Raw genomic sequence first — 25,968 nt, forward strand, 5'->3', positions numbered from 1 at the left:
AAATCATGAATCCTTTAGAACTGCAACTTTATTTGTAGAACAACGTACTCAATGTGACAATTACATTTGACCTGTGAAAAGACAGACACACCAGAAACGAGACATGAACATATGTTTAATGTACAATTAATTAATCCCCAAAATTCCCAACAATAAAATCAAGTCTCTGAAATGCAGAATCAAACCCCATAATGCATAAGGCTACTTGTTTGGGATGGTTTGACATGTCTAGCACTTAAACCACAGGGATGAACATCACAATGAAACATTTTCAAATAACCTAGCTCGTTAATCGGCCAGAAACCTGCTATATTATGAAGTGTGTAAATCAAGGTGTTGGTCTTTATTTGGTTCCAACCATGTGCAGAGATGTTGAATGAAGTAACTCAATACTAATAACTGTATAGAGTAAGGCCAATGAGGCGAGGTTACGAATCTGGGACGGACACACAGAGTCGTTATCACAAAATGGAGGACAATCATGTAACAATAACATCTAAAGCCATCGGCAACCTTTCTATTCTATGCTTATAGACATGTTTCAAAACGGGTCTCATTAGTTTACTTTCCCATAGTACTTTTTACCACACATTCTACACCATTATTGTTTGTGTACACACCAGAGACCTCTGCAGAGTGGTCATCATAAAGCCCCTTAGCTCATCCATTAACAGCCGTGGGAAGGAAGGAACCAGATAGTTGGGATACTTAGGGTGTCACAATATCTTATTTCCCCTGAATCATGCATTCTTTCCCTACCTCCCATATAGCTAAAAGCATTGGACTGGTGGAGGGCATGTGCTAGAGAGAGTTTCCACCAACTTATACTAGTCATTTCCTTTCAAACCAATGAAGAGAACAAAATGCAGTTATAGGGAGGAAGGCGATGTGATTGGGACAAAACTATAGTCTACACGTTCCAATGGGGTTATGGTAAATGCAACGAGACTGTAGCAATCGCATGACATCTCCCATATCCAGTGAATGGAGACGACTAGGGCTTAGAGTTTCTCTGGAGTAACATGACCTGACAAGCAAAACCTCTGGACCCTAGTTATAGGCTTTAGGTCCAGAGCTTTTGGTTGGGAAAAACTCCTGGCCCACGGGGTGAGACAATAACAGAAAATGACATAATTATACACGTGGTTAAGTTCTAACCAAGCCACTGACAAGTGACGAGAGCGTGAAGCTACGATGGACTGAAGATGTTACTCATTATTGTGATGATTGTAGAATAACCATTATGATCAACTACATTATTTCCAACATTCTTTTCAGTAGATTTCTTGGAAATTAATCGACATCCTTCTCTAAATCTCCAAGGAAAATGCTGTTGGACGTTATAAAGATCCGTAGAACAGTCTTTTAAATCAGTTTCTGAAAGGGTGTTCAGTATACACCTCTGATGGGGAGCACTGGACTGGAGGACACAGCACTGGACTGGAGGACACAGCACTGGACGACACAGCACTGGACTGAAGGACATTGTTGCATTATTTCTCCTCTCTGCTGCTGGCTGCTGTGTACATCTTTCCTTCCCATGAGGCAGTGGGGTGTTCCAGAGGCGCAGCAGTCCAGCAGAGTCAAACTCCCATCAACTCCACCACATTATATTTTATTAATTATCATATCAATGACCACAATAAAATCCCTTTCAGACAGTAGAAAATAGAAAACAACCTTTTTAAAACCTAGAAAACAAAAACAAAGTCTGCCCTCTTGGTTTAGTGAGAGCATAGCTGGCAGAGATCGCTGAGGTTAGATGGCAGGGAGGAGGGCATCACTTGGAAAGGCGGGTAAAGAGTCGGTCGGCAGCAGGATTTGTGATGGGTCTAGCTGGGTCGGTCCTCTGAATGTGATTGGCTGGGGTTGACGGGACCCTCCTGCCGATTGGGGCTGGGTGTGTATGGAGGCGGGGCCTCGCTTATGATGCTGGCAGAGTCCTCGCCCTCAAATAGAGGGGGAGGGAGAAGGGGGAGAGAGGCGTGGCGAGATGCGTCGAAGTCGTCGCTCTGGGCAACCTCACTGTACGGAGGAGGCTTCAGGTCATCAGCTGTGGGGTCAGAGGTCAGAGGTCAGCAAGCAGAAATACAGGAAGTGAAGTGAAAATCTTTGAGTGCAGTCAACAGGGAAAGCAACTAAATAATGTTGCCTTGGTAGGCTGCACAGTACAGTGCCTTCAGAAAGTATTCAAACCCCTTGACTTTTTCTACATTTTGTTGTGTTATAGCCTGAATTTAATAGATTAAATTGAGATATATTTGTGTCACCGATCTACAGTTGAAGTCGGAAGTTTACATACATTTAGGTTGGAGTCATAAAAACTAGTTTTTCAACCACTCCACAGATTTCTTGTTAACAAACTATAGTTTTGGCAAGTCGGTTAGGACATAATTTTTCCAACAATTGTTTACAGACAGATTATATCACTTATAATTCACTGTATCACAATTCCAGTTGGTCAGAAGTTTACATACACTAAGTTGACTGTGCCTTTAAACAGCTTGGAAAATTCCAAAAAATGATGTAATTGCTTTAGAAGCTTCTGATAGGCTAATTGACATCATTTGAGTCAATTGGAGGTGTACCTGTGGATGTGTTTCAAACTCAGTGTCTCTTTGCTTGATATCATGGGAAAATCTAAAGAAAAGTCTGGTTCATCCTTGGGAGAAATTTCCAAACGCCTGAAGGTACCACGTCCATCTGTACAAACAATAGTACGCAAGTATACACACCATGGGACCACGCAGCCGTCATACCGCTCAGGAAGGAGACGCATTCTGTCTCCTAGAGATGAATGTACTTTGGTGGGAAAAGTGCAAATCAATCCCAGAACAACAGCAAAGGACCTTGTGAAGATGCTGGACGAAACAGGTACAAAACTATCTATATCCACAGTAAAACGAGTCCTATACGACATAACCTGAAAGAACACTCAGCAAGGAAGAAGCCACTGCTCCAAAACCACCATAAAAAAGCCAGACTACGGTTTGCAACTGCACATGGGGACAAAGATCATACTTTTTGGAGAAATGTCCTCTGGTCTGTATGTTTTGAGGAAAAAGGGGAAGGCTTGCAAGCCGAAGAACACCATCCCAACCGTGAAGAACGGGGTGGCAGCATAATGCTGTGGGGGTGCTTTGCTGCAGGATGGACTGGTGCACTTCACAAAATAGATGGCATCATGAGGAAGTAAAATTATGTGGATATATTGAAGCAACATCTCAAGACATCAGTCTGGAAGTTAAAGCTTTGTCGCGAATGGGTCTTCCACATGGACAATGACCCCAAGCATACTTCCAAAGTTGTGGCAAAATGGCTTAAGGACAACAAAGTCAAGGTAATGGAGTGGCCATCACAAAGCCCTGACCTCAGTCCTATAGAAAATGTGTGGGCAGAACTGAAAAAGCGTGTGCGAGCAAGGAGGCCTACAAACCTGACTCAGTTACACCAGCTCTGTCAGGAGGAATGGGCCAAAATTCACCCAACTTACTGTGGGAAGCTTGTGGAAGGCTACCCGACACGTTTGACCCAAGTTAAACAATTTAAAGGCAATGCTACCAAATACTAATTGAGTGTATGTAAACTTCTGACCCACTGGGAATGTGATTAAATAAATAAAAGCTGAAATAAATCACTCTAATATTATTCTGACATTTCACATTCTTAAAATAAAGTGGTGATCCTAACTGACCTAAGACAGGGAATTTGTACTAGGATTAAATGTCAGGAAGTGTGAAACTGAGTTTAAATGTATTTGGCTAAGGTGTATGTAAACCTCCGACTTCAACTGTACCTACACACAATACCCCATAATGTCAAAGTGTAATTATGTTTTCCGAAATGTTTACATATTAGTCAATACATATTCAAACCCTTTGTTATGGCAAGCCTAAATAAATTCAGGAGTGAAAAGTTGCTTAACAAGTCACATAAGTGGCATGGACTCACTGTGTGCAATAATAGTGTTTAACATGATTTTTTGAATGACTACCTCATCTCTGTACCCCACATATACAATTATCTGTAAGATCACTCAGACAAGCAGGGAATTTCAAACACAGATTAAACTACAAAGACAAGGGATGTTTTCCAATGCCTCGCAAAGAAGGGCACCTATTAGTAGATGGATATAAAAACAAAGAAATCCCTTTGAGCATGAAGTTATTAATTACAATGTGGATGGTGTAGCAATACACCAAGTCACTACAAAGATACAGGTGTCCTTCCTACGTCAGTTGCCGGAGAGGAAGGAAACCGCTCAGGGAATTTACCATGAGGACAATGGTGACTTTAAAACAGTTACAGAGTTGAATGGCTGTGATAGGAGATAACTGAGGATGGATCAACATTGTAGTTACTCCAAAATACTAACATAATTGACAGAGTGAAAAGGAAGCCTGTACAGAACACAAATATTCCAAACCAGGCAAGTAGTACAAACATTTTTTTTCCCGACCAATCGATTGGTTGAAATGTTAAAACGTGTATTTTTTCCCCACATAGACACATCCTATGTGTTTGAATCAAAATCAACTATATGCACTGAGATTGTCTGATGCTTTAAGCAAACTGTTTGATGAAATAATTAAAAAAGACACAAATGACTAGAGGGAGTCTGACCGCAATTGATTTGATTGTGCCGGGCCGGGCTCAGAATTAAAAACAAAAATACAGCGAGTGAATGTGTGACTAGCACCAGTTGTCTCCCTCTCCTCCCTGCTGCATTGACTACCACAGAACATCAGTGTGTACAGTGCTGTCCGTGTTGCTGAAGCTAATAATTAACATTAACATAATTACAGCAATTTTCTTACTGAAAAGCTGATACCGAAATCCCTCATTTGCTAATTAAATTTCTAAAAACATTCCCTATCCCCTTGCTCTCTTTACATGAAACATGTCTGCTTTGCATGCACGTGCCCAATGGGGCCTGACCTATAGCATATCACAATCACATCAATAAATTGGTTTAAACGAAGTCTGAACACCGTAACACGTGACAGCAAAATGGACACAGAGGACGTGACAAATAAAACTCGAAACGGGGGAATGTTTACTGGTTGCACAGGAGGTAAAGGGGAATGTTTACTGGTTGCGCAGGAGGTAAAGGGAAATGTTTACTGGTTGCGCATGAGGTAAAGGGGAATGTTTACTGGTTGCTCAGGAGGTAAAGGGGAAGTCAGATGTGTGGAATACATTTGACTAGCTGTGGAAAATACTGGAGATTAAGAAAAATAAGGTATGGTGCAAACAGATTACAATTAGATTACAATATCATTGTTTGGAACAATGTAAACACTAAATAAATAAGCGCACCAGAGTCTGTTGTACATATATATATATATATATATTTTTTAATGGTAAAGCCAAATACTAAAAACAGTCGCATTCATTCGTTAACGCAATTTCCGAAATGGAACGGGTTAGGCCTATTTATTGTTTTACGCTAATTGTTCAATGGTCGCTTTATTATTTTATTTTAAAACTAAAACGCTTGATTGCATGTCACATCTCCAAATGGTTGATAGCCTATATAAGTATTGAAATATAGGCATAAGTAAGTTACGGTATTAAGACTAAACAGGAGGCGCTCTTAGGCCTACAGCTCGATGGTGTTTATACAATGATCATAATAATAACAATAAGGAAATCAAGGAAAAAGGAGGGTTATTATTAATAAAATGTCTGACAATTTAGAACAGTGTAAACAGCACAACATAAATGATAAATAATACCAGATAGTGTAACGAGAAAAAACAGTTTTAAACCCACAGTCCGTCCTGGTCCCTTTCTTTATAAACACATTGTCAAATGTACCTGTCTTATTCAACCTTCCTCCTGCCCATTGCTTTAGCTAGTGCTTCCTCCTGCCCATTGCTTTAGCTAGTGCTTCCTCCTGCCCATTGCTTTAGCTAGTGCCTCCTCCTGCCCATTGCTTTAGCTAGTGCTTCCTCCTGCCCATTGCTTTAGCTAGTGCTTCCTCCTGCCCATTGCTTTAGCTAGTGCTTCCTCCTGCCCATTGCTTTAGCTAGTGCTTCCTCCTGCCCATTGCTTTAGCTAGTGCTTCCTCCTGCCACTGGCTTGTAGGCCGGCGTTCTAGTTCTCAGGAACGAAGTACAGATCTAGGATCAGCTTCCCCTCCCCCAAGCCTAAAGGGGGAAATTTGATTGCACCAGCCCATACATCGATCACCAATAAACACTATGAAAACAACAAGGAGACAGACACCAAAAGCAGCACATCAATGAACATAAAGAAACGTCTTCATACATTCATTGATGATGTGCTGCTTTCAGTGTCTGTGTGTCCTTGTGTTTTTATAGTGTATTCATTGGTGATGGACGTATGGGCTGGTGCAATCAAATTTCGCCAATGTGAGTGGAGGCGGCGGCTCTGTGATCATGTGTGAGTGGAGGTTGGCGGCTCTGTGATCATGTGTGAGTGGAGGAGGCGGCTCTGTGATCATGTGTGAGTGGAGGAGGCGGCTCTGTGATCATGTGTGAGTGGAGGAGGCGGCTCTGTGATCATGTGTGAGTGGAGGAGGCGGCTCTGTGATCATGTGTGAGTGGAGGAGGCGGCTCTGTGATCATGTGTGAGTGGAGGAGGCGGCTCTGTGATCATGTGTGAGTGGAGGCGGCGGCTCTGTGATCATGTGTGAGTGGAGGCGGCGGCTCTGTGATCATGTGTGAGTGGAGGAGGCGGCTCTGTGATCATTTGTGATCATGAAGAGATCTGCGGGGGTGAGGCTGTCTTTGATACAGCAGACACACACACAGTCACTGAGGGTGAGGTGTTGGCAGGTGATCTAAGCACTAAAGATCTAAGTCACAGTGAAGCCAAGCAGGGAAGTCCTCGTCCATTTTAAATAGGGCTAGCTACTACAGTACCATTTTGTGACTTCCTTTTTGTTCCTATAGTGTAGTGTCTCAATAAAATGTGGTCAGGATCCACTAGTGGAATCACATGGGACTGGGACAGGTAGCATCAGTTTAGTTGTGAAAACATTTTAAACTGACACAGACCATACTGACCTAAATAATGGTGTCATCACTAAAGAGCCCTTCTGAGAAGAGCAACCAGTGAGTCATATTTTTGTACCCAGCTCATGTTAAGTCGATGTGCGTAATCACTCTTTTCAACAGCGGTAGAATATGCCCCCTTTGGCAGCAGTGTGGTTGTGACGGGTTAAAACAAGCCTGTTGCCAGTGGTACCACAGAGCCAGCCAAGCAGGGCTATTATCCTGGGAGATGTGGTACCACAGAGCCAGCCAAGCAGGGCTATTATCCTGGGAGATGTGGTACCACAGAGCCAGCCAAGCAGGGCTATTATCCTGGGAGATGTGGTACCACAGAGCCAGCCAAGCAGGGCTATTATCCTGGGAGATGTGGTACCACAGAGCCAGCCAAGCAGGGCTATTATCCTGGGAGATGTGGTACCACAGAGCCAGCCAAGCAGGGCTATTATCCTGGGAGATGTGGTACCACAGAGCCAGCCAAGCAGGGCTATTACAGTGGTTTGTGAAAGTATTCATCCCCCTTGGCATTTATCCTGTTTTGTTGCCTTACAACCTGGAATTAAAATATATTTTAGGGGTGGTTCATATCATTTGATTTACACAACATGCCTACCACTTTGAAGATGCAACATTTTTTTGTTGTTGTGTGAAACAAACAAGAAATAAGACAAAAAAACAGAAAACTTGAGCGTGCATAACTATTCGCCCCTCCAAAGTCAAGACTTTGTAGAGCCACCTTTTGCAGCAATTACAGCTGCAAGTCTCTTGGGGTATGTCTCTATAAACTTAATAATCTAGTCACTGGGATTTTTGCCCATTCTTCAAGGAAAAAACTGCTCCAGCTCCATCAAGTTGGATTGGTTCCGCTGGTGTACAGCAATCTTTAAGTCATACCACATATTCACAATTGGATTGAGGTCTGGGCTTTGACTAGGCCATTCCAAGACATTTAAATGTTTCCCCTTAAACCACTCAAGTGTTGCTTTAGCAGTATGCTTAGGGTCATTGTCCTGCTGGAAGGTGAACCTCCATCCCAGTCTCAAATCTCTGGAAGACTGAAACAGCTTTCCCTCAAGAATTTCCCTTTATTTAGCGCCTTCCATCATTCCTTCAATTCTGACCAGTTTCCCAGTCCCTGCCGATGAAAAATATCCCCACAGCATGATGCTGCCACCACCATGCTTCACTGTGGTGATGAGAGGTGTTGGGTTTGCACCAGACATAGCGTTTTCCTTGATGGCAAAAAAGCTCAATTTTAGTCTCATCTGACCAGAGTACCTTCTTCCATATGTTTGGAGAGTCTCCCACATGCCTTTTGGCGAACTTTTCTGGCCACTCTTCCGTAAAGCCCAGCTCTGTGGAGTGTACGGCTTAAAGTGGTCCTATGGACAGATACTCCAACTCCACTGTGGAACTTTGCAGCTCCTTCAGGGTTATCTTTGGCCTCTTTGTTGCCTCTCTGATTAATGCCCTTCTTGCTTGGTCCATGAGTTTTGGTGGGCGGCCCTCTCTTGGCAGGTTTGTTGTGGTGCAATATTCTTTCAATTTTTTAATAATGGATTTAAAAATGGTGCTCAGTAGGGATGTTCAAACTTTAGGATATTTTTTTAATAATCCAACCCTGATCTGTACTTCTCCACATCTTTGTCCCTGACCTGTTTGGAGAGCTCCCTGGTCTTCATGGTGCCGCTTGCTTGGTGGTGCCCCTTGCTTAGTGGTGTTGCAGACTCTGGGACTCTTTCAGAACAGGTGTTTATATACTGAGATCATGTGACACTTTGCACACAGGTGGACTTGAACTAATTATGTGACTTCTGTGTATGTCCATTATATGAAATCCAAATAAAAATAAAATTACAGGTTGTAATGCAACAAAATAGGAAAAACGCCAAGGGGGATGAATATTTTTGCAAGGCACTGTATCCTGGGAGATGTGGTACCACAGAGCCAGCCAAGCAGGGCTATTATCCTGGGAGATGTGGACCTTTTCTCTCCTGGGTCGTGTTCACTAGGAACCAAACTTGTCCAAAAATAAAGTTGTTCTCATTTTTTAATGTTTTCTGTTGCAAAAGTCCCCAGAATCAGGATAGCTGAATTAGGCATAGAGTTAGCCAAGTGGGCTGAATTACAGTTGAATGTAGGCTAGTCGTGAAGACCTCCTACCAAATCCTACAGGCTGAAGACAGCCCTATGAAGTAGTAGTATTTATGCATATTCATTAGTTAAAGGCAATCAACTCTCTCTAGGTGCAGCCCCTTCAGATAAGACATGTATGACCTTCAGTGGTGTTTCTACGATCAATTTCCTGCAGCGCCATCTTTTCACCTAACCATATCCTGTGTGTGTGTGTGTGTGTGTGTTTACCTCCGGAGACAGCTTCGTATGGTGGAGGCATGTCCAGGTGAGAGAAGGATGCTGCCGTGGGGAGGGAGGCGGAAGGCTCGCCCACTGATCCCTCATCCTGAACCCCATACCAACTGGGCCAGATAGACGTCTGGGGGGGGAGACAGAGAGCGAGAACAGGAATTATTACCACATATACACACAGGCGCACTGCGCACGCACACACACTTTCGAGGTCAACCGGAACGTAACGATGAACACAAACAGAAACTAAAGCTCACTAGTATGCAAAAGACAGAATCTGCACCCTGCATCTCTCTCTCTCCCTCCCTCTCTAACTGTGTCCCAAATGGCTCCATATTCCCTACTTAGTGGACATTACATTTTACATTTTAGTCATTTAGCAGACGCTCTTATCCAGAGCGACTTACAGTTAAGTGAGTGCATACATTTTTCATACTGGCCCACCGTGGGAAACGAACCCACAACCCTGGCGTTGCACGCGCCATGCTCTACCAACTGAGCTACAGGGGGACTACACGGGCCCTGGTCTAAAGCAGTGTCCTATTAAAGGAATAGGGTACTGTTTGAGACACAACCTCTGTCTCTGGTCTCCCGCTGGTCTCTCTCCAGAGCCCTTTCAGTGGGGCTGCTGCCTGCCTGCTGGAGTTAAGGATGGCTCTGGGGCCTCCTCGCTGCACATTCCATTCAAATCTAAACAGGGAGCATCATGGTTTAGAAGACTGAAGGGAGATTAGAGGAAGAAGAGAAGAAGGGGGAGGTGAGCCAGAGAGGGGTTGTACTAAAGCACTGAGGCAGTAAAGGCTCGGAGTGGAATGCAACAGGTCATGAAAGCTAGCTAACTGGGGTGTGGCAGAGAAGGACCGTGTGGAATCACAGGCTCACAACACTCAGTTGTACCTGGGCTCTGTTCTGTCCACAGCACACAACTACATTCTAATTCCAGCCTAACAGAACTTCGGGGGGTTTTTCCTCCTCTACAATGACTTGAACTTGGGTTTCCTAGTAGAGCCGTTTCATTACAGGTCCAAACACAGTAACAGAATCCAAACCAGAAGTGGCTTGTGTGTGCATGGTCTCCAACATGTTCAAAATCAGATGACATTCTAAAGCAGATGACATTCTAAATCAGATGACATTCTAAATCAGATGTATTCTAAATCAGATGTATTCTAAATCAGATGCATTCTAAATCAGATGCATTCTAAATCAGATGCATTCTAAAATCAGACCCAGTAAGGTCATTACTGGGGACAGCTTCCTAGAAGAGCTAGCTAGAGGCTGGAATCTCCCCTTAACCACTACAGGCCTCATTCTTACAATGAAGGCATTTCCGCTATGAGAAAGCTAGTCCTAACAACGCTATAAATAGCCTAAAAACCCCATCTAGAAAACAAGTGGCACCTATAGTAATTCAGTAAATGGCGGGGCAGGGTCAGTAATAAAGCATCATCGTTATGGTGTGCACGTCGACCTAGTTAGAAGATCATTCACTCTGAAAGTAGCCTAACGACTTTGGGCCCGGACATAAACTTCGACATGCTTGTTTGAGTAACATAGCATTTTACAGTCCTTCAGGCACTATTGCTTAGCATAACACTGCTCTCTCTATCCAGTCAATCAGAAGGATATGACCTAGGCCAGGCTAGTATGGAACTGTTTTTGAGCACTATTAAAAAGAAGGGACAGTAGAGTCAAGATGGAGAGAGATGTTGAATGTGTTCCCTCAGAATGTTGGGAGCCAGGGTTCTGATTCATGGAGATTGCTTCCAGGTGTTCTAGGAAAGAAGCTGTAGAACACAACGGCAGAGCTTACTGGAAGGAGGACTGATGTCAGAGTTTGTATAATGCAATCTGGGTATTGAAGTCTTCTCCCAGACTTGTCTATGAAAACATCAAAGCGTCAGTTATCACAGTCACAGGCCAGTGGTTCTGGAGATATTAGTCCATATACAACACAAGGTAACACTTGGCGTTTTGGGAGGAGTCCCTGGCCAGTACAACAAAGGGATGCAGAGAGGAAAGTTGCATGAATGTCACTTTGAAAACTCCAGGAAACAAAATGGGGCGGCAGGTAGCTTAGTGGCTAAGAGCGTTGTGCCAGTAACCGAAAAGTCGCTGGTTCTAATCCCCCGAGCCGACTAGGTGAAAAATCTGTCGATGTTCCCTTGAGCAAGGCACTTAACCCTAATTGCTCATGTAAGTCGCTCTGGATAAGAGCGTCTGCTAAATGACTAAAATGTACAGGGGGTGGTCCTCTTCTCAAAGGTTCCATGAAAGATTGGAATGTTTTCTTACCACTAAATTGTTTACATATCTAAACAGATAGCATTGCATCTAAATGGAACACAAGCATTTCGCTAAACCCACAATAACATCTGCTAAATATGTGTATGTGACCAATAAAATATATTTGACAATTTGGTTTGATTCAATAGGCAGATTTCTGAATACTTGAGATCAGGGGACCTATTCTGGCTTGCCACTCCTCTGGAGCTCTTCTCTTTCCCTGTCCATTTTAGCTGTTCCTATTGGCTCAAAGACTTTCACAGGCTTGGTTTAGATTTGACAAGTGCTGGACAGTGACCGGTAGAAACACCACCTCTAACACTGGCTCTCACACATTCACTGTAGCCCCTTACACCGCTTCACAAAGGTTCTGAGACCCACGTACATAAGCAAATCAAATCTAATTGTATTGGTCACATACACATATTTAGCAGATGTTATTGCGGGTGTAGCGAAATGCTAAGCATATACTAGTGCTGAGCGATTAGCCGAAACTTCAGTTTATTTTCGGTTTTTAAATAACTAATTGACCGACAGTTAAATTATTTGAATTCCATTTAGTTTGTGTTTTTTTTCTGATCCCAACGTTTCTCTAGAGGCTAATCAAATCAAGCATGAACTATGGGATGTTGTAAGAAGGTGTAGTTTTCACCATAGTTAAGTGTGGAGAACGTGGTAATTAACTATAATGACAACAATCCATTGTGCCTATAGCTGTCTGGTTCTTGCCCAGGCAAGCCTGTGGGGCCGGCAGACAAGGACAGGAAGGGTTTCTACTAGACAGCACAGCCAAAAAGTCAAAATTGGCTATATGGTAAGAATTCATGAAAAAAAAATGATTTTTGGTCTTAATATAAGGTTAGGCATAAGGTTAGCAGTGTGGTTATGGTTAGCTTTAAAATCACATTTTAAGAAGATGAATTGTGGAAATTGGCGGGGTGTATGACTTTGTGGCTGTGGTAACTAGTGACGAGGACTGGAAAGGAGGGACAGACTGGATTTTGAATTGACAGTTGTTACTCGGCGGTCTTAAGAGTATTCCTTATTTACTTTCACTATTGAAATAGTGATCTCATCTGAGAGCTAGGCTACTAGCATAACTATGATTCCTCTTTAGAGACCCCCAGAGATGTATGGCTGGCTGCTACTTCCTGAGCAGAGATGACGACGATGATGATGATGATCAACTGCAATATTTCATTAAAGTAAAATGTGAATAAAGGATGGTTTATTAATAAGTGATATGCAGTAATGGGCAGTCACTACCACCACTAGGGTTTTATTAATGAAATAATGAAGTCATCTTCATACTAAAAAAACTAATGTGTAATATACACAACCCAAATATTGTATTTAAGTAAAGTAATATGAGTAAATGATAGCTAGAGCCTAATAAGTGATAAGCAGTAATGTACAGCAACCATCTCCAACTATTTTATTATGTGTTGTTATAGCATTCAACCCACATCATGCAATTTATTGTAAAAAATAATAATCGAAACCTACATTTTACACCGTTAATATTATTATTTTTTAAACCGAACTCTCAAAAAGCACTAAATCACTCAGCACTATCATATATACAGACACACAAACACGTACGTGCGGTTCGTACACACACCACGGCAACTAAACAAAGTGTCAGTCTGCTGTTAAACACCACAGGACTGCTTGGAAGTTGAGTAATTGACACACGGTGAGAAAGCATCCCATTCTCAGTCAGTCATTCACAGTGAAAGTGACTCATCTAAAACCACCAAGCAGTCAGGAAAGCAAACAGCTCGCCCCCACACACTGACACACACCTCTGAACAGGCAAACTTTAGCAACCCTCCTGACCTCTTCCTGTTTACTCCCCAATCTATGATATGCTTCCCTGTGAATGACTGGAACCAGAGTCTATATGGGGTATTGTGGTCCACCAGCCACTGTGGCAGGTAGATTAAAACAATCTACCAGCCACTCAGATTTTTTACCAGCCCAAATACTTGCTGCAAAAATTACACCAACACGCTATGTAATGTTTCTAAAACAATACATGTATTACTAGTAAGAAGTAACTCATGTGGAATAGTTAAAAAAAAAAAAATTGTGACCTGAAGTCTTTTAACCAAAATATCACAGATGAGACAAAAATGTTCACCTGCCCCTTTAAGGGCGGGAGGTTACCGTGGTAGCGCGACTGGAGTCATGTTTGTGCCTGTGAGATTGAGTCTGACTAGTAGAAGCGTGGTCCTCTCTTCTCTAGCAGTTGAAACTCAAACATAGAAAAACAACCTAGCTTGTGAACAAAACAATGTAAATAGCCAAGAAACACAAGGACAAAGTCTCACTTCAGAAGACTTTCGTTTCAAGTAAATTAGACCAACTTTTATGTCTGTGCGCAGCACTTCTAAAAATGAATCTTTCACTCAGCTCTTCACGTGCGTACAGCCCCCAGCCAGGCAGTATTGCAGAGCGAGGTGGAATAGGCTATATAGGATTTGTAGTTTACGTTTACATTTTAGTCATTTAGCAGACGCTATTATCCAGAGCGACTTAAAGGAGCAATTAGGGTTTAGTGCCTTGCTCAAGGGCACAGACAGATTTTTCACCTAGTCGGCTCTGGGATTAGAACCAGCGACCATTCGGTTACTGGCACAACGCTATTAACCACTAAGCTACCTGACTTTGTGTGATTGATTGACCAGTTATGAAACAAAATGGCAGAAGTACTTTGAATAAAGCTACTGCAGCATTTATTTTACTATAAATGTGATCATACTTGATTATTTTTATTCACAAATGCGAGTGAAATGCTCCCACTGAGGAGCCCTTGCCACCCGCCAACGAGGCTGGTGAAATAGACATCTTACCTGCCAATGCCAAAATGTACCCACATTTGGCAGGTGGCGGTTGTTAAATTTAGGCCCTGGACAGGATGAGAGCCATGCCTCAGACAGGATGAGAGCCATGCCTCAGACAGGATGAGAGCCATGCCTCAGACAGGATGAGAGCCATGCCTCAGACAGGATGAGAGCCATGCCTCAGACAGGATGAGAGCCATGCCTCAGACAGGATGAGAGCCATGCCTCAGACAGGATGAGAGCCATGCCTCAGACAGGATGAGAGCCATGCCTCAGACAGGATGAGAGCCATGCCTCAGACAGGATGAGAGCCATGCCTCAGACAGGATGAGAGCCATGCCTCAGACAGGATGAGAGCCACGCCTCAGACAGGATGAGAGCCACGCCTCAGACAGGATGAGAGCCACGCCTCAGACAGGATGAGAGCCATGCCTCAGACAGGATGCCCTCTCCCTACAAAAACTCAAATTGATTGCCAATTCATATACAATTATGTGTATATCAGCTCAGCCTGTGTTTTGTGGCCTGTCAATAACAGAGGGACTCCTGCACGCTTTGCTACTTACGTTCTGTCTCTCATACATCTGATGCACGTAGGCCCTCCCTCCCACGATAACTATCTGGGAATTACGAGGGTTGTTGAGGTACGCGGCCAGCTGTCTCTGACGCGAGCGGTACCAGCACACGTAGAAGAAGATCTTGATGACGATGAATATGATGACCACTCTGAAAGAGAGAGATGTACAGTAGCAAAGAACGTTGAACTCCATGTTGTTCAAAACCACATCGAATCAAGTGTTTGAAAGTGAATGGAAGAAAACTAGAATTAAAAGTTACTTACATGTACCAGTACAACTCCATATTGAGATCAATAGTCACCAGATCATGGTAAAAAAAATGATGGTCCCTGAAACACAACACCAAAGTAGTGTTTAGACATTTGAGGCACAGCCCAGCGTGTGTGTTATTCTGAAATAAGACGGCTGAGAGAAATTGTTTAGTGTAAACCCAAATGGAGAACTTGAATGGAAACCATAGCTACCTCACCTCTGTGAAGAATAAAGGAGTCCCCTTCGATCTGCAAGAGACATGTGGCACAATGTGAGCAACAGTTCAACATCCATCAAAGACAGATGACATGGTTTTAAACACCATTAACTTGTGGGAGAGGCACTTCAAACTACAGCCGGTTATTTAGATACTTCCCCTAAACAATCAATGTAACTTTAGCTTCTTAAACAATCCAAGTAGCTGGCTAGCCTGTCAACCACTGAAAGCACAACGAGTTAAAGGAGTAGTTCACTATTTTACAACGTGATGTTAGATGGTTCCTCATCCTGAAAGTAGTCTATGGGCCAAGAGAAACTATAATCCAAGGTTCAGTTTTCTATAAACATCCACTACAAACTTCAGCTAACCTTAGCCACCATAAGCTAAACATCTATGGAAGTGATTTGGGCATGTGAGCATGTTTACAAAAAATAATGTTCAAATCACCTCAAATTAATTCCAATCACTTAAAGGTGATTTAGCCATTTTAAAGCAAAACATGCTCACATACTCACACCCCCCCCCCCCCCCCCCATCACTTCCATTTATTGTTAGCTTGTGGTGGCTGATGTTTGTAGTGGCTGTTTAAAGCAAACTGAACCATGGATTTGTTTCTCCTGGCCCATACACTACTTTCAGGGTGAGGGACAATCCAACATCAAATTGTAAAACTAGAAAAGTACATTTCCTGAAAAAAATGTGGTGTGCATGCTAGCTTGTGAAGGACCGATTGATTGATAGGATAGCCTGAAGATGTGAAAGTTGGTTTGGTGTCTCTAGCTTGAATAGTTCAAGAGTTACTGGTGGTGAGTTATTTAATATAAATGTATATAAACTCAGCAAAAAAAGGAAGGTCCCTTTTTCAGGACCCTGTCTTTCAAAGATAATTAGTAGAAATCCAAATAACTTCACAGATCTTCATTGTAAAGGGTTTAAACACTGTTTCCCATGCTTGTTCAATGAACCATAAACAATTCATGAACATGCACCTGTGGAACGGTCGTTAAGACACTAACAGCTTACAGATGGTAGGCAATTAAGGTTGAATATATTTAAATAGTGGAGAAGGGTGGTGTTCATTATTAATAATATTTTTGAATTTGTGAGTGTAGTGTTAGATGGTAGGGTTTTTCTTTATTTTATTTTTCAAACAAAATATTAAGGAGTTGTACTCCAGTCTAGTAGGTGGCGGTAATGCAACAAAATGGATGCCAACCGCCATTAAACCTCATTGAAGAAGAAGAAGCAGCAAGTAAGGTCACAGTTATGAAAACTTAGGACACTAAAGAGGCCTTTCTACTGACTCTGAAAAACACCAAAAGAAAGATTCCCAGGGTCCCTGCTCATCTGCGTGAACGTGCCTTATGCATGCTGCAAGGAGGCATGAGGACTGCAGATGTGGCCAGGGCAATAAATTGCAATGTCCGTATTGTGAGACGCCTAAGACAGCGCTACAGGGAGACAGGACGGACAGCTGATCATCCTCGCAGTGGCAGACCAAGTGTAAGAACACCTGCACAGGATCGGTACATCTGAACATCACACCTGCGGGACAGGTACAGGATGGCAACAACAACTGCCAGAGTTACACCAGGAACGCACAATCCCTCCATCAGCGCTCAGACTTTCTGCAATAGGCTGAGAGAGGCTGGACTGAGGGCTTGTAGGCCTGTTGTAAGGCAGGTCCTCACCAGACATCACCGGCAACAATGTCGCCTATGGGCACAAACCCACCGTCGCTGGACCAGACAGGACTGGCAAAACGTGCTCTTCACTGACGAGTCACGGTTTTATCTCACCAGGGGTGATGGTTGGATTCGCGTTTATCGTCAAAGGAATGAGCGTTATACAGAAGCCTGTACTCTGGAGCAGGATCGATTTGGAGGTAGAGTGTCCGTCATGGTCTGGGGCGGTGTGTCACAGCATCATCGGACTGAGCTTGTTGTCATTGCAGGCAATTGCAAAGCTGTGCGTTACAGGGAAGACATCCTCCTCCCTCATGTGGTACCCTTCCTGCAGGCTCATCCTGACATGACCCTCCAGCATGACAATGCCATCAGCCATACTGCTCGTTCTGTGCGTGATTTTCTGCAAGACAGAAATATCAGTGTTCTGCCATGACCAGCGAAGAGCCCGGATCTGAATCGATTTGAGCACGTCTGGGACCTGTTGGATCGGAGGGTGAGGGCTAGGGCCATTCCCCCCAGAAATGTCCGGGAACTTGCAGGTGCCTTGGTGGAAGAGTGGGGTAACATCTCACAGCAAGAACGGTCAAATCTGGTGCAGTCCATGAGGAGTAGATGCACTGCAGTACTTAATGCAGCTGGTGGCCACACCAGATACTGACTGTTACTTTTGATTTTGACCCCCCCCCCTTTGTTCAGCGACACATTATTCAATTTCTGTTAGTCACATGTCTGTGGAACTTGTTCAGTTTATGTCTCAGTTGTTGTGTCTTATGTTCATACAAATATTTACACATGTTAAAGTTTGCTGAAAATAAACGCAGTTGACAGTGAGAGGACATTTCTTTTTTTGCTGAGTTTATTATAGTTGATAGAAGTTTGAAAGAATTACAATTTAGGATAGACTGACCACCTGCGTGCGCCTTCACGTGCATGTTGATTTTGTTCACCCACACCAGACGAGATCAGGACACAAAGGTTGAAATATCTAAATGAACTCTGAACCAACTATATTAATTTGGGGACAGGTAAAAAAAACATTAAACATTTATAGCAATTTAGCTAGCTAGCTTGCTGTTGCTAGCTAATTTGTCCTGATATATAAACATTGGGTTGTTATTTTACCTGAAATGCACAAGGTTCTCTACTCCGACAATTAATCTACAGATAAAAGGGGAAACCTAGTTAGTTTCTAGTAATCTCTCCTCCTTCATCTTTGGACTTTATATGGCGGTTAGCAACCAACTTTAAGGTGCATTACCACCACCAACTGGACTGGAGTGTGGACCTCAGTTCATCTTTTAATCACCCACGTGGGTATATGCTCCTAAAAGCCAATGAGGAGATGGGAGAGGCGGGACCAAGTTCTATTTTAGCGCCTGGCTATGCAGACGGGCGCGAGCAGTGTGGGTGCAATGATTGAATAACATGTACAGTTGAAGTCGGTAGTTTACATACACCTTAGCCAAATACATTTAAACTCAGTTTTTCACACTTCCTGACATTTAATCCTAGTACAAATTCCCTGTCTTAGGTCAGTTAGGATCACCACTTTATTTTAAGAATGTGAAATGTCAGGATAATAGAAGAGAGAATTATTTATTTCAGCTCTTATTTCTTTCATCACATTCCCAGTGGGTCAGAAGTTTACATACTCAATTAGTATTTGGCAGCATTGCCTTTAAATTGTTTAACTTGGGTCAAATGTTTCGGGTAGCCTTCCACAAGCTTCCCACAATAAGTTGGGTCAATTTTGGCCCATTCCTCCTGACAGAGCTGGTGTAACTGAGTCAGGTTTGTAGGCCTCCTTGCTCGCACACGCTTTTTCAGTTCTGCCCACACATTTTCTATAGGACTGAGGTCAGGGCTTTGTGATGGCCACTCCAATATGTTGACTTTGTTGTCCTTAAGCCATTTTGCCACAACTTTGGAAGTATGCTTGGGGTCATTGTCCATTTGGAAGACCCATTTGCGACCAAGCTTTAACTTCCTGACTGATGTCTTGAGATGTTGCTTCAGTATATCCACATACTTTTCCTTCCTCATGATGCCATCTATTTTGTGAAGTGCACCAGTCCCTCCTGCAGCAAAGCACCCCCACAGCATGATGCTGCCACCCCCTGCTTCACGGTCGGGATGGTGTTCTTCGGCTTGCAAGCCTGCCCCTTTTTCCTCCTAACATAACAATGGTCATTATGGCCAAACAGTTCTATTTTTGTTTCATCAGACCAGAGGACATTTCTCCAAAAAGTACGATTTTTGTCCCCATGTGCAGTTGCAAACCGTAGTCTGGCTTTTTTATGGTGGTTTTGGAGCAGTGGCTTCTTCCTTGCTGAGCGGCATTTCAGGTTATGTCGATATAGGACTTGTTTTACTGTGGATATAGATACTTTTGTACCTGTTTCCTCCAGCATCTTCACAAGGTCCTTTGCTGTTGTTCTGGGATTGATTTGCACTTTTCACACCAAAGTACGTTCATCTCTAGGAGACAGAACGCATCTCCTTCCTGAGCGGTATGAAGGCTGCGTGGTCCCATGCTGTTTATATACTTGCGTACTATTGTTTGTACAGATGAAAGTGGTACCTTCAGGCGTCTGGAAATTGCTCCAAAGGATGAACCAGACTTGTGGAGGTCTACAATTTTCTTCCTGAGGTCTTGGCTGATTTTCCCATGATGTCAAGCAAAGAGGCACTGAGTTTGAAGGTAGGCCTTGAAATACATCCACAGGTACACCTCCAATTGACTCAAATTATGTCAATTAGCCTATCAGAAGTCATGACATCATTTTCTGGGATTTTCCAAGCTGTTTAAAGGCACAGTCAACTTAGTGTATGTAAACTTCTGACCCACTGGAATTGTGATACAGTAAATTATAAGTGAAATAATCTGTCTGTAAACAATTGTTGGAATAATTACTTGTGTCATGCACAAAGTAGATGTCCTAACCGACATTCCAAAACTATAGGTGGTCTCCCGAGTGGCGCAGTGGTTCGAATCCAGGCTCTGTCGTAGCCGGCCGTGACCGGGAGAACCATGGGGCGGCGCGCAATTGGCCCAGCGTCGTCCAGGGTAGGGGAGGGAATGGCCGGCAGGGATGTAGCTCAGTTGATAGAGCATGGCCCCACAGGGGGTATGAAAAAAAACAAAATATAATAATAATGTATGCACTAACTAACTGTAAGTCGCTCTGGATAAGAGCGTCTGCTAAATGACTAAAATGTATAGTTTGTAAACTGGGCTCCCGAGTGGCGCAGCGGTCTAAGGCACTGCATCTCAGTGCTTGAGGCGTCGTCCGGGTTAGGCCGGTGTAGGCCGTCATTGTAAATAAGAATGTGTTCTTCACTGACTTGCCTAGTTAAATAAAGGTAAAATAAATAAATAAAAAAAACAAGAAATTAGTGGAGTGGTTGAAAAATGAGTTTTAATGACTCCAAACTAAGTGTATGTAAACGTCCGACTTCAACTGTATGTGTAAATGTATTTTGCACCGCTACGCCAGCAGGGATGTAGCTCAGGTGTGGTTAGCATGTGAAAGTTGGTTTGGTGTCTCTAGCTTGAATGTTCAAGAGTTACTGTGGGTTGGTTAGTTTATGCTAATTTGTATAATTATAGTTGATAAAGATCTTGAAGAATTTGAAGTTAGGATAGCCTGAACGTTTTAAAGTTGGTCTTATAGCTTAATTGGCCAAGGAGTAGGACCATTTTAATTAGCTACCACTGTAATACAGTCTAATTCAAACCCATGTTAATTTATGCACATTTTAAATGGTTATATTTATAAATATATAAATATCATTAAGAAAATCTGAACGCAAGCTATCTAAATTGGGTCAGTCTGAACATCTCAACGTTAGTTTGGCGTTGATAACTTAAACCGTGTAAGAGCAGTGGCATATCCAAATACTTCCCATTCAAGACTACAGAGCTTTTATTAACATTTAAAATAGTTATAGTTCAAAAAGTATAAACACAGGCAATCTATGTTGGGTCAGTCTGAACATCTCAACGTTGGTTGGCGTTGATTGCGTAAGAGGCGATACACGCCCAAATTTCCCAATTTTGCCCATACAAATCTATGGCACTTCATTGCCACTGAAATGTATTGGGAACTCATTTAAATATTGTTGTAGTACAAAAGCATTAATATCCAAAACATTTTCTCAAGCTATCTAAATTGGGGCAGTCTGGACATTTGGAAGTTGGTTTCGTGTTTATAGCTTAAGTCGTTTAAGCGTTAGAGCGAGCAGAAGAAATCAAACAATATGAGTATGAAATCTAGAGTTGTGCATTGTGTTGCATGCATAACTGATAATGAACTAGCTACTCCATTAATGTTAACCGTTAACTATACAAAAAAAGTATGCCAGCTAGAAAACTAGCTAGCTATAAATATCAAAAACAGTCTAAACGTTAGCTAGTTACAGTATGTGTTACATTTCCAATCTAAATAGGAACTAGCTAGCAAGCATTTCTTACAAGAAAGGGTAACTAGCTACAGTAGCTAGCTAGATACTAATTCGTTAGCCAACTGGCCAGTGCCTGTTGTTTGTATCGTGTTAGTTGGCTACTTAGCTACTAAACTTAGGTAACCAGCTAGTTAGTTAATACAATGGTGAAACGTTTCTGGTTTAAGTATTTGTGGCTAAGCATAACTAACAATTTACCGTATCAGCCAAGTAATTTAGCTAGTTTACGTTAAATCATCTAGAACCGCTACCCAGGCTTATCATGTTGTTTTCCTTTAGCTGTGTGGCTTGCAGGACATTAGCCAGCTAGCTAGTTTAGCTAAACATCAACGATTTAATCAAACACTGTCTGATGTTATCCTCATGCCGAGGTAATCCAACTACCTGTCAATTTCCGAAGTTTGTAATCCTTCCAAAAAATTGTTTGAAGTCCTTTATTTAGCACCCATTTGTTTGACCATCCTACCTTGACTGCTGCTCACGTTGAGCGCTGAGCTGGTTAGCGATGAGGGAGGGGCGAGGCTCTAGCTGCGGACTGCAGTCACCACAAGGAACGCCCCACACGAACGACATTAGCATTGCGTCACAACATACCACGCCCACTACCATTGACGCCGCTTGTAACAGTGTGGACAATACAGTACCGGTAATGAAAGATGCCTTCTCTTTGAGTGGCTGTATTTGAATTTAAATCCCGATAAACCAGGAAGATTATGATCAATACTCGTGGATTATATGACTTTTTGGGGGGGGTAAACTGACCCTTTCTTATATGAAGTAACAGAAGGTGATTGGAAAACACCTTCTGGCATGGCTGAACAGATGCTAATCACCTCAGATGCTAGCAGGGACACAGAAGCATGCAGCCCATGTGAAGACTTTCCAGAACTAATGGCAAAATACTCCTTATTTACACCACTGCCACCTACGCCGAGTAAGAACCCTCCTACCAAATACAGTGTAGTCGAAACATTTTCTACCAAACCTGACATTCTCAAGGCCATCTTTGAGAAACTGTCCATCTTTGAAAAGACCACAGAGACTAGAGGTTGACGCGGGAGTGAAAATTCATTCCTATCCTCTCAGGGAAAGTGGGGGTGTCGAAAGGAACCATATATGGAGAACTGGGGATTTCGAAACGAGTCTTTTAACACTAGAAGTGCTAGAATTCCACAACTACTATAATTATATGGTTCCTTTCAAAACCCCAACTTCTTATATGGTTCCTTTCAAAACCCCCACTCCGTTTGACACCCCCACTTTTCCTGAGAGATGCTGTTACGAACCCCGTGGCTTTAAACGTCTAGGGTGGATGGACAAGAGACCCGTAACATAATTCATGCAAATTAGAATCGTGACATGGAACAGTGAGAACAAAAACTACACGACAACCATAAACTACCATCAAACATAACATGTTTATTTTTGAACACACGGTAAAGGTTTGGGAAAAAGGGCTGAGCAGGACCCAAGAAATGAAACAATAGTGTAAAAAAAACCTAAACTAATCTTGTATGCCTCAAGAACCACTAAGCTACTGCTAATCATACAAAAATACAGTGGGTGGTCCCTCACGTCTAACTAGTGTTTTTAGACAGTTTTCTTCCTACGGGTAATGTATGCCCAAGGGCAACTTGCTTAAATTCCCCTTTTCCCAGAAACACACAACAAAGTTACCAAACAGAGTAACCAGCAAATGAGTGAGTACACAAAACACCACAGTATCCATACTCACATACAGAAAATAGTCTCTAACAAAGTTACCAAACAGAGTAACAAGCAAATGCGTGAGTACACAAAACGCAGGACACCACAGTATCCATACTCCCATACATAAAATAGTCTCTAACAACAAACACAACTGACCGGCTTTTAAACAATGGGATGTGTGATTGAAAAACCAGAAACAGGTGGTGCAATGCAGAGGAATGTCCACTGATTGGTCCACCTCAGCAATCAGCAGACACCCCAACGACCACCAATCAGGAACATACAGGACACCTGTGATTAGGGCAGAAGGAGAGGAAAAACACAAAAAGACACAGGATACCTGTATCCGTAACAGATGCACTGCACTGAGAGATGACTGATCTGAGAGATGACGTTGCAGCTGGACCCCTCTTCACCTGTCCAGAACTTGACTCAAGAACTTAACTCCCATTCCTGCCAGAATCCCGCGGGACCCACAAGGCCCGCAGGAGTCCTGTTCCTGTATCAACCTCTAACAGACACTACCTCCAAGTCAATGGAATCTCTCTGAGCCACTGTGCAGCAGCTCCTCAGCCAGGTGTCAACTCAAAGCGAAAAAAAATACTGACAATGGAAGCTGAAGTACAGAAACTGCAGCAGGTGAATCTCCAGCTGCGACAGAACGTCATCGAAGTCCAGTGCCACAGCCGGAGTTGGAAACTGAATGGGGTGAGAGAAGAGGACGTGGTGAACATATGGAGCGTTACCATTGGTGAACATATGGAGCGTTACCATTGGTGAACATATGGAGCGTTACCATTGGTGAACATATGGAGCGTTACCATTGACATCCTAGCACAGTAGCACCCAGGATTCAAGACAAGCTCCTGGACGTCGTCGACGTGGTGCACCACCTGGGAAAGCGAAGGGATGACGGATCTCCGCGACAACCATCATGCGGTTTCACAATGAGAATCTACAGAGATGTCGTATGGAAAGAAACGGACAGGGGAAAGGGGGATACCTAGTCAGAAGCGAAGGAGTCCAGGTTTCTTGTGGAGAATAAATTACGCATCAAAGAGGCTCTCACTGAAGAGGTTTTAATACAAACTGACAGTGATCGATACATGCCGTTTCTTTAATACAAACTTAAACGAATACACCTGGTGTAATGGGTCAATGATGGTCGGATCCACAATTGATCTGTTTCTAATTTCTCCCCCAATTTTACAACAGTAAGTTATAAACATGCTACTTTGACTGATCATAAAATTATATTACTGAAGTTAGAATGTTCTGAAAAATCCAGTGGCATTCGAGGATACTGGAAACGTAATAATTCACTCCTAAATGATCCAGTCTTTACCAAGAGCATGAAGAGCTTAATCAGGGACTTGTTTAATTCAAATGATTTAGAACCAAAGCATGGAAGTAACTGGGAAATATTTCAATTCAAAGTAAGATCTATCTCCATTACACGCAGTAAGGAACTAAAGAAGCAAAAATGTTTGAAAGAAGATGAGCTTAAGAAATGAATGTTATTTTAGAAAAGGATACTCTTTCAGCAGAGGAAGAAACAGATTTGAATACATCTCGAATAGAACTAGATCAAATGTACATTGATTTAGCTAAAGGGGCCTTTATTAGATCTAACATGGGTTGAGGAGGGTGAGAAAAACAAGCAATTTTTTTTTGCTGTTGAAAAAAGGAACTATAAGAAAACATACCTTGTGTAAAGACCCTAAGATCATGTCTAACTTTGTTCTATGAAATGGGATTAAATGTGAACCATGTCCATGGTCATGTTCCAATTATTGTTCCAAGTCCATATGTGAAACAAGTCTGGTTTCATGAAAGGTCGCCACATCAGCTGTAACATTAGATTCGTTTTAGACTTGATTGATTACGCTGATTCAATTGACTCCGAGGCTATTGCTTTAATTATTCCTCGACTTTTGTAAAGCATTTGATACAATAGAACACAAGTCCCTAATACATTCGTTGTACACTTTTGGTTTCGGTACTAGCTTTGTCTTTGTTATCAATATGTTTTTTAAAGATATTAATAGTTATATTATGATTAATCGTAACACATCTAAAATACTTAATATTCACCGTTGTCTACGGCAGGGTTGCGCTATTTCAGCTTTCTTATTCATTTCAGTTGTAGAATTACTATCTATTAGCATTTTAAACAACCCCGAATTAAAAGGTATTTAAATATTTGGGAAAATAAATAAAAATATCTCAGTTAGCAGATGATACAACTCTGTTTCTAAAAGATAAGGATCAAGTTTCTATTATACTTAACATTATCAAATCATTCTCTTCAGCTTCTGGTCTGGAACTTAACTTAAATAAATGCTAAATATTGTTCCTACGTAAATCAAATTACCAATCTATTGAGAATATTCCAGTGAAAGATAATGTGAAATATTTAGGGGTGCACATGGCGAAAAACCATATTGTCCGTCAACATCTCAATTTCTCTCAGTGATTAAAGAAAACTAAATCCATTTTTAATAACTGGCTCCAGCATGACCTCTCTATTATAGAAAG

The 25,968-nt window shown here is 42.4% G+C and overlaps 1 protein-coding gene across 2 annotated transcripts; it reads right to left on the reverse strand.

Annotated features, from left to right (window-relative positions):
- Positions 1 to 3: 3 nt before the first annotated feature.
- On the reverse strand, positions 4 to 22,291 carry LOC311114236 (uncharacterized protein). Of its 2 annotated transcripts, none has more exons than XM_084189499.1 (6): positions 22,187 to 22,291; positions 15,566 to 15,596; positions 15,360 to 15,425; positions 15,085 to 15,244; positions 9,384 to 9,513; positions 4 to 2,053 (listed from the first exon to the last, which is right to left on the reverse strand). In XM_084189499.1, the coding sequence occupies exons 3-6, from the start codon at positions 15,377 to 15,379 to the stop codon at positions 1,833 to 1,835; spliced, it is 531 nt and encodes a 176-aa protein (XP_084045625.1). In that variant the 5' UTR covers positions 15,380 to 15,425; positions 15,566 to 15,596; positions 22,187 to 22,291; the 3' UTR covers positions 4 to 1,832. The 2 variants fall into 2 exon arrangements, with proteins under 2 accessions (XP_084045625.1, XP_084045624.1); XM_084189498.1 differs by having other exon boundaries at positions 22,105 to 22,221.
- Between the last annotated feature and the right edge of the window lie 3,677 nt (positions 22,292 to 25,968).

The sequence above is a fragment of the Coregonus lavaretus genome, assembly GCF_964263955.1.
Source record: "Coregonus lavaretus genome assembly, contig: HAP1_SCAFFOLD_1659, whole genome shotgun sequence".
Classification (NCBI taxonomy): Eukaryota; Metazoa; Chordata; class Actinopteri; order Salmoniformes; family Salmonidae; genus Coregonus; species Coregonus lavaretus.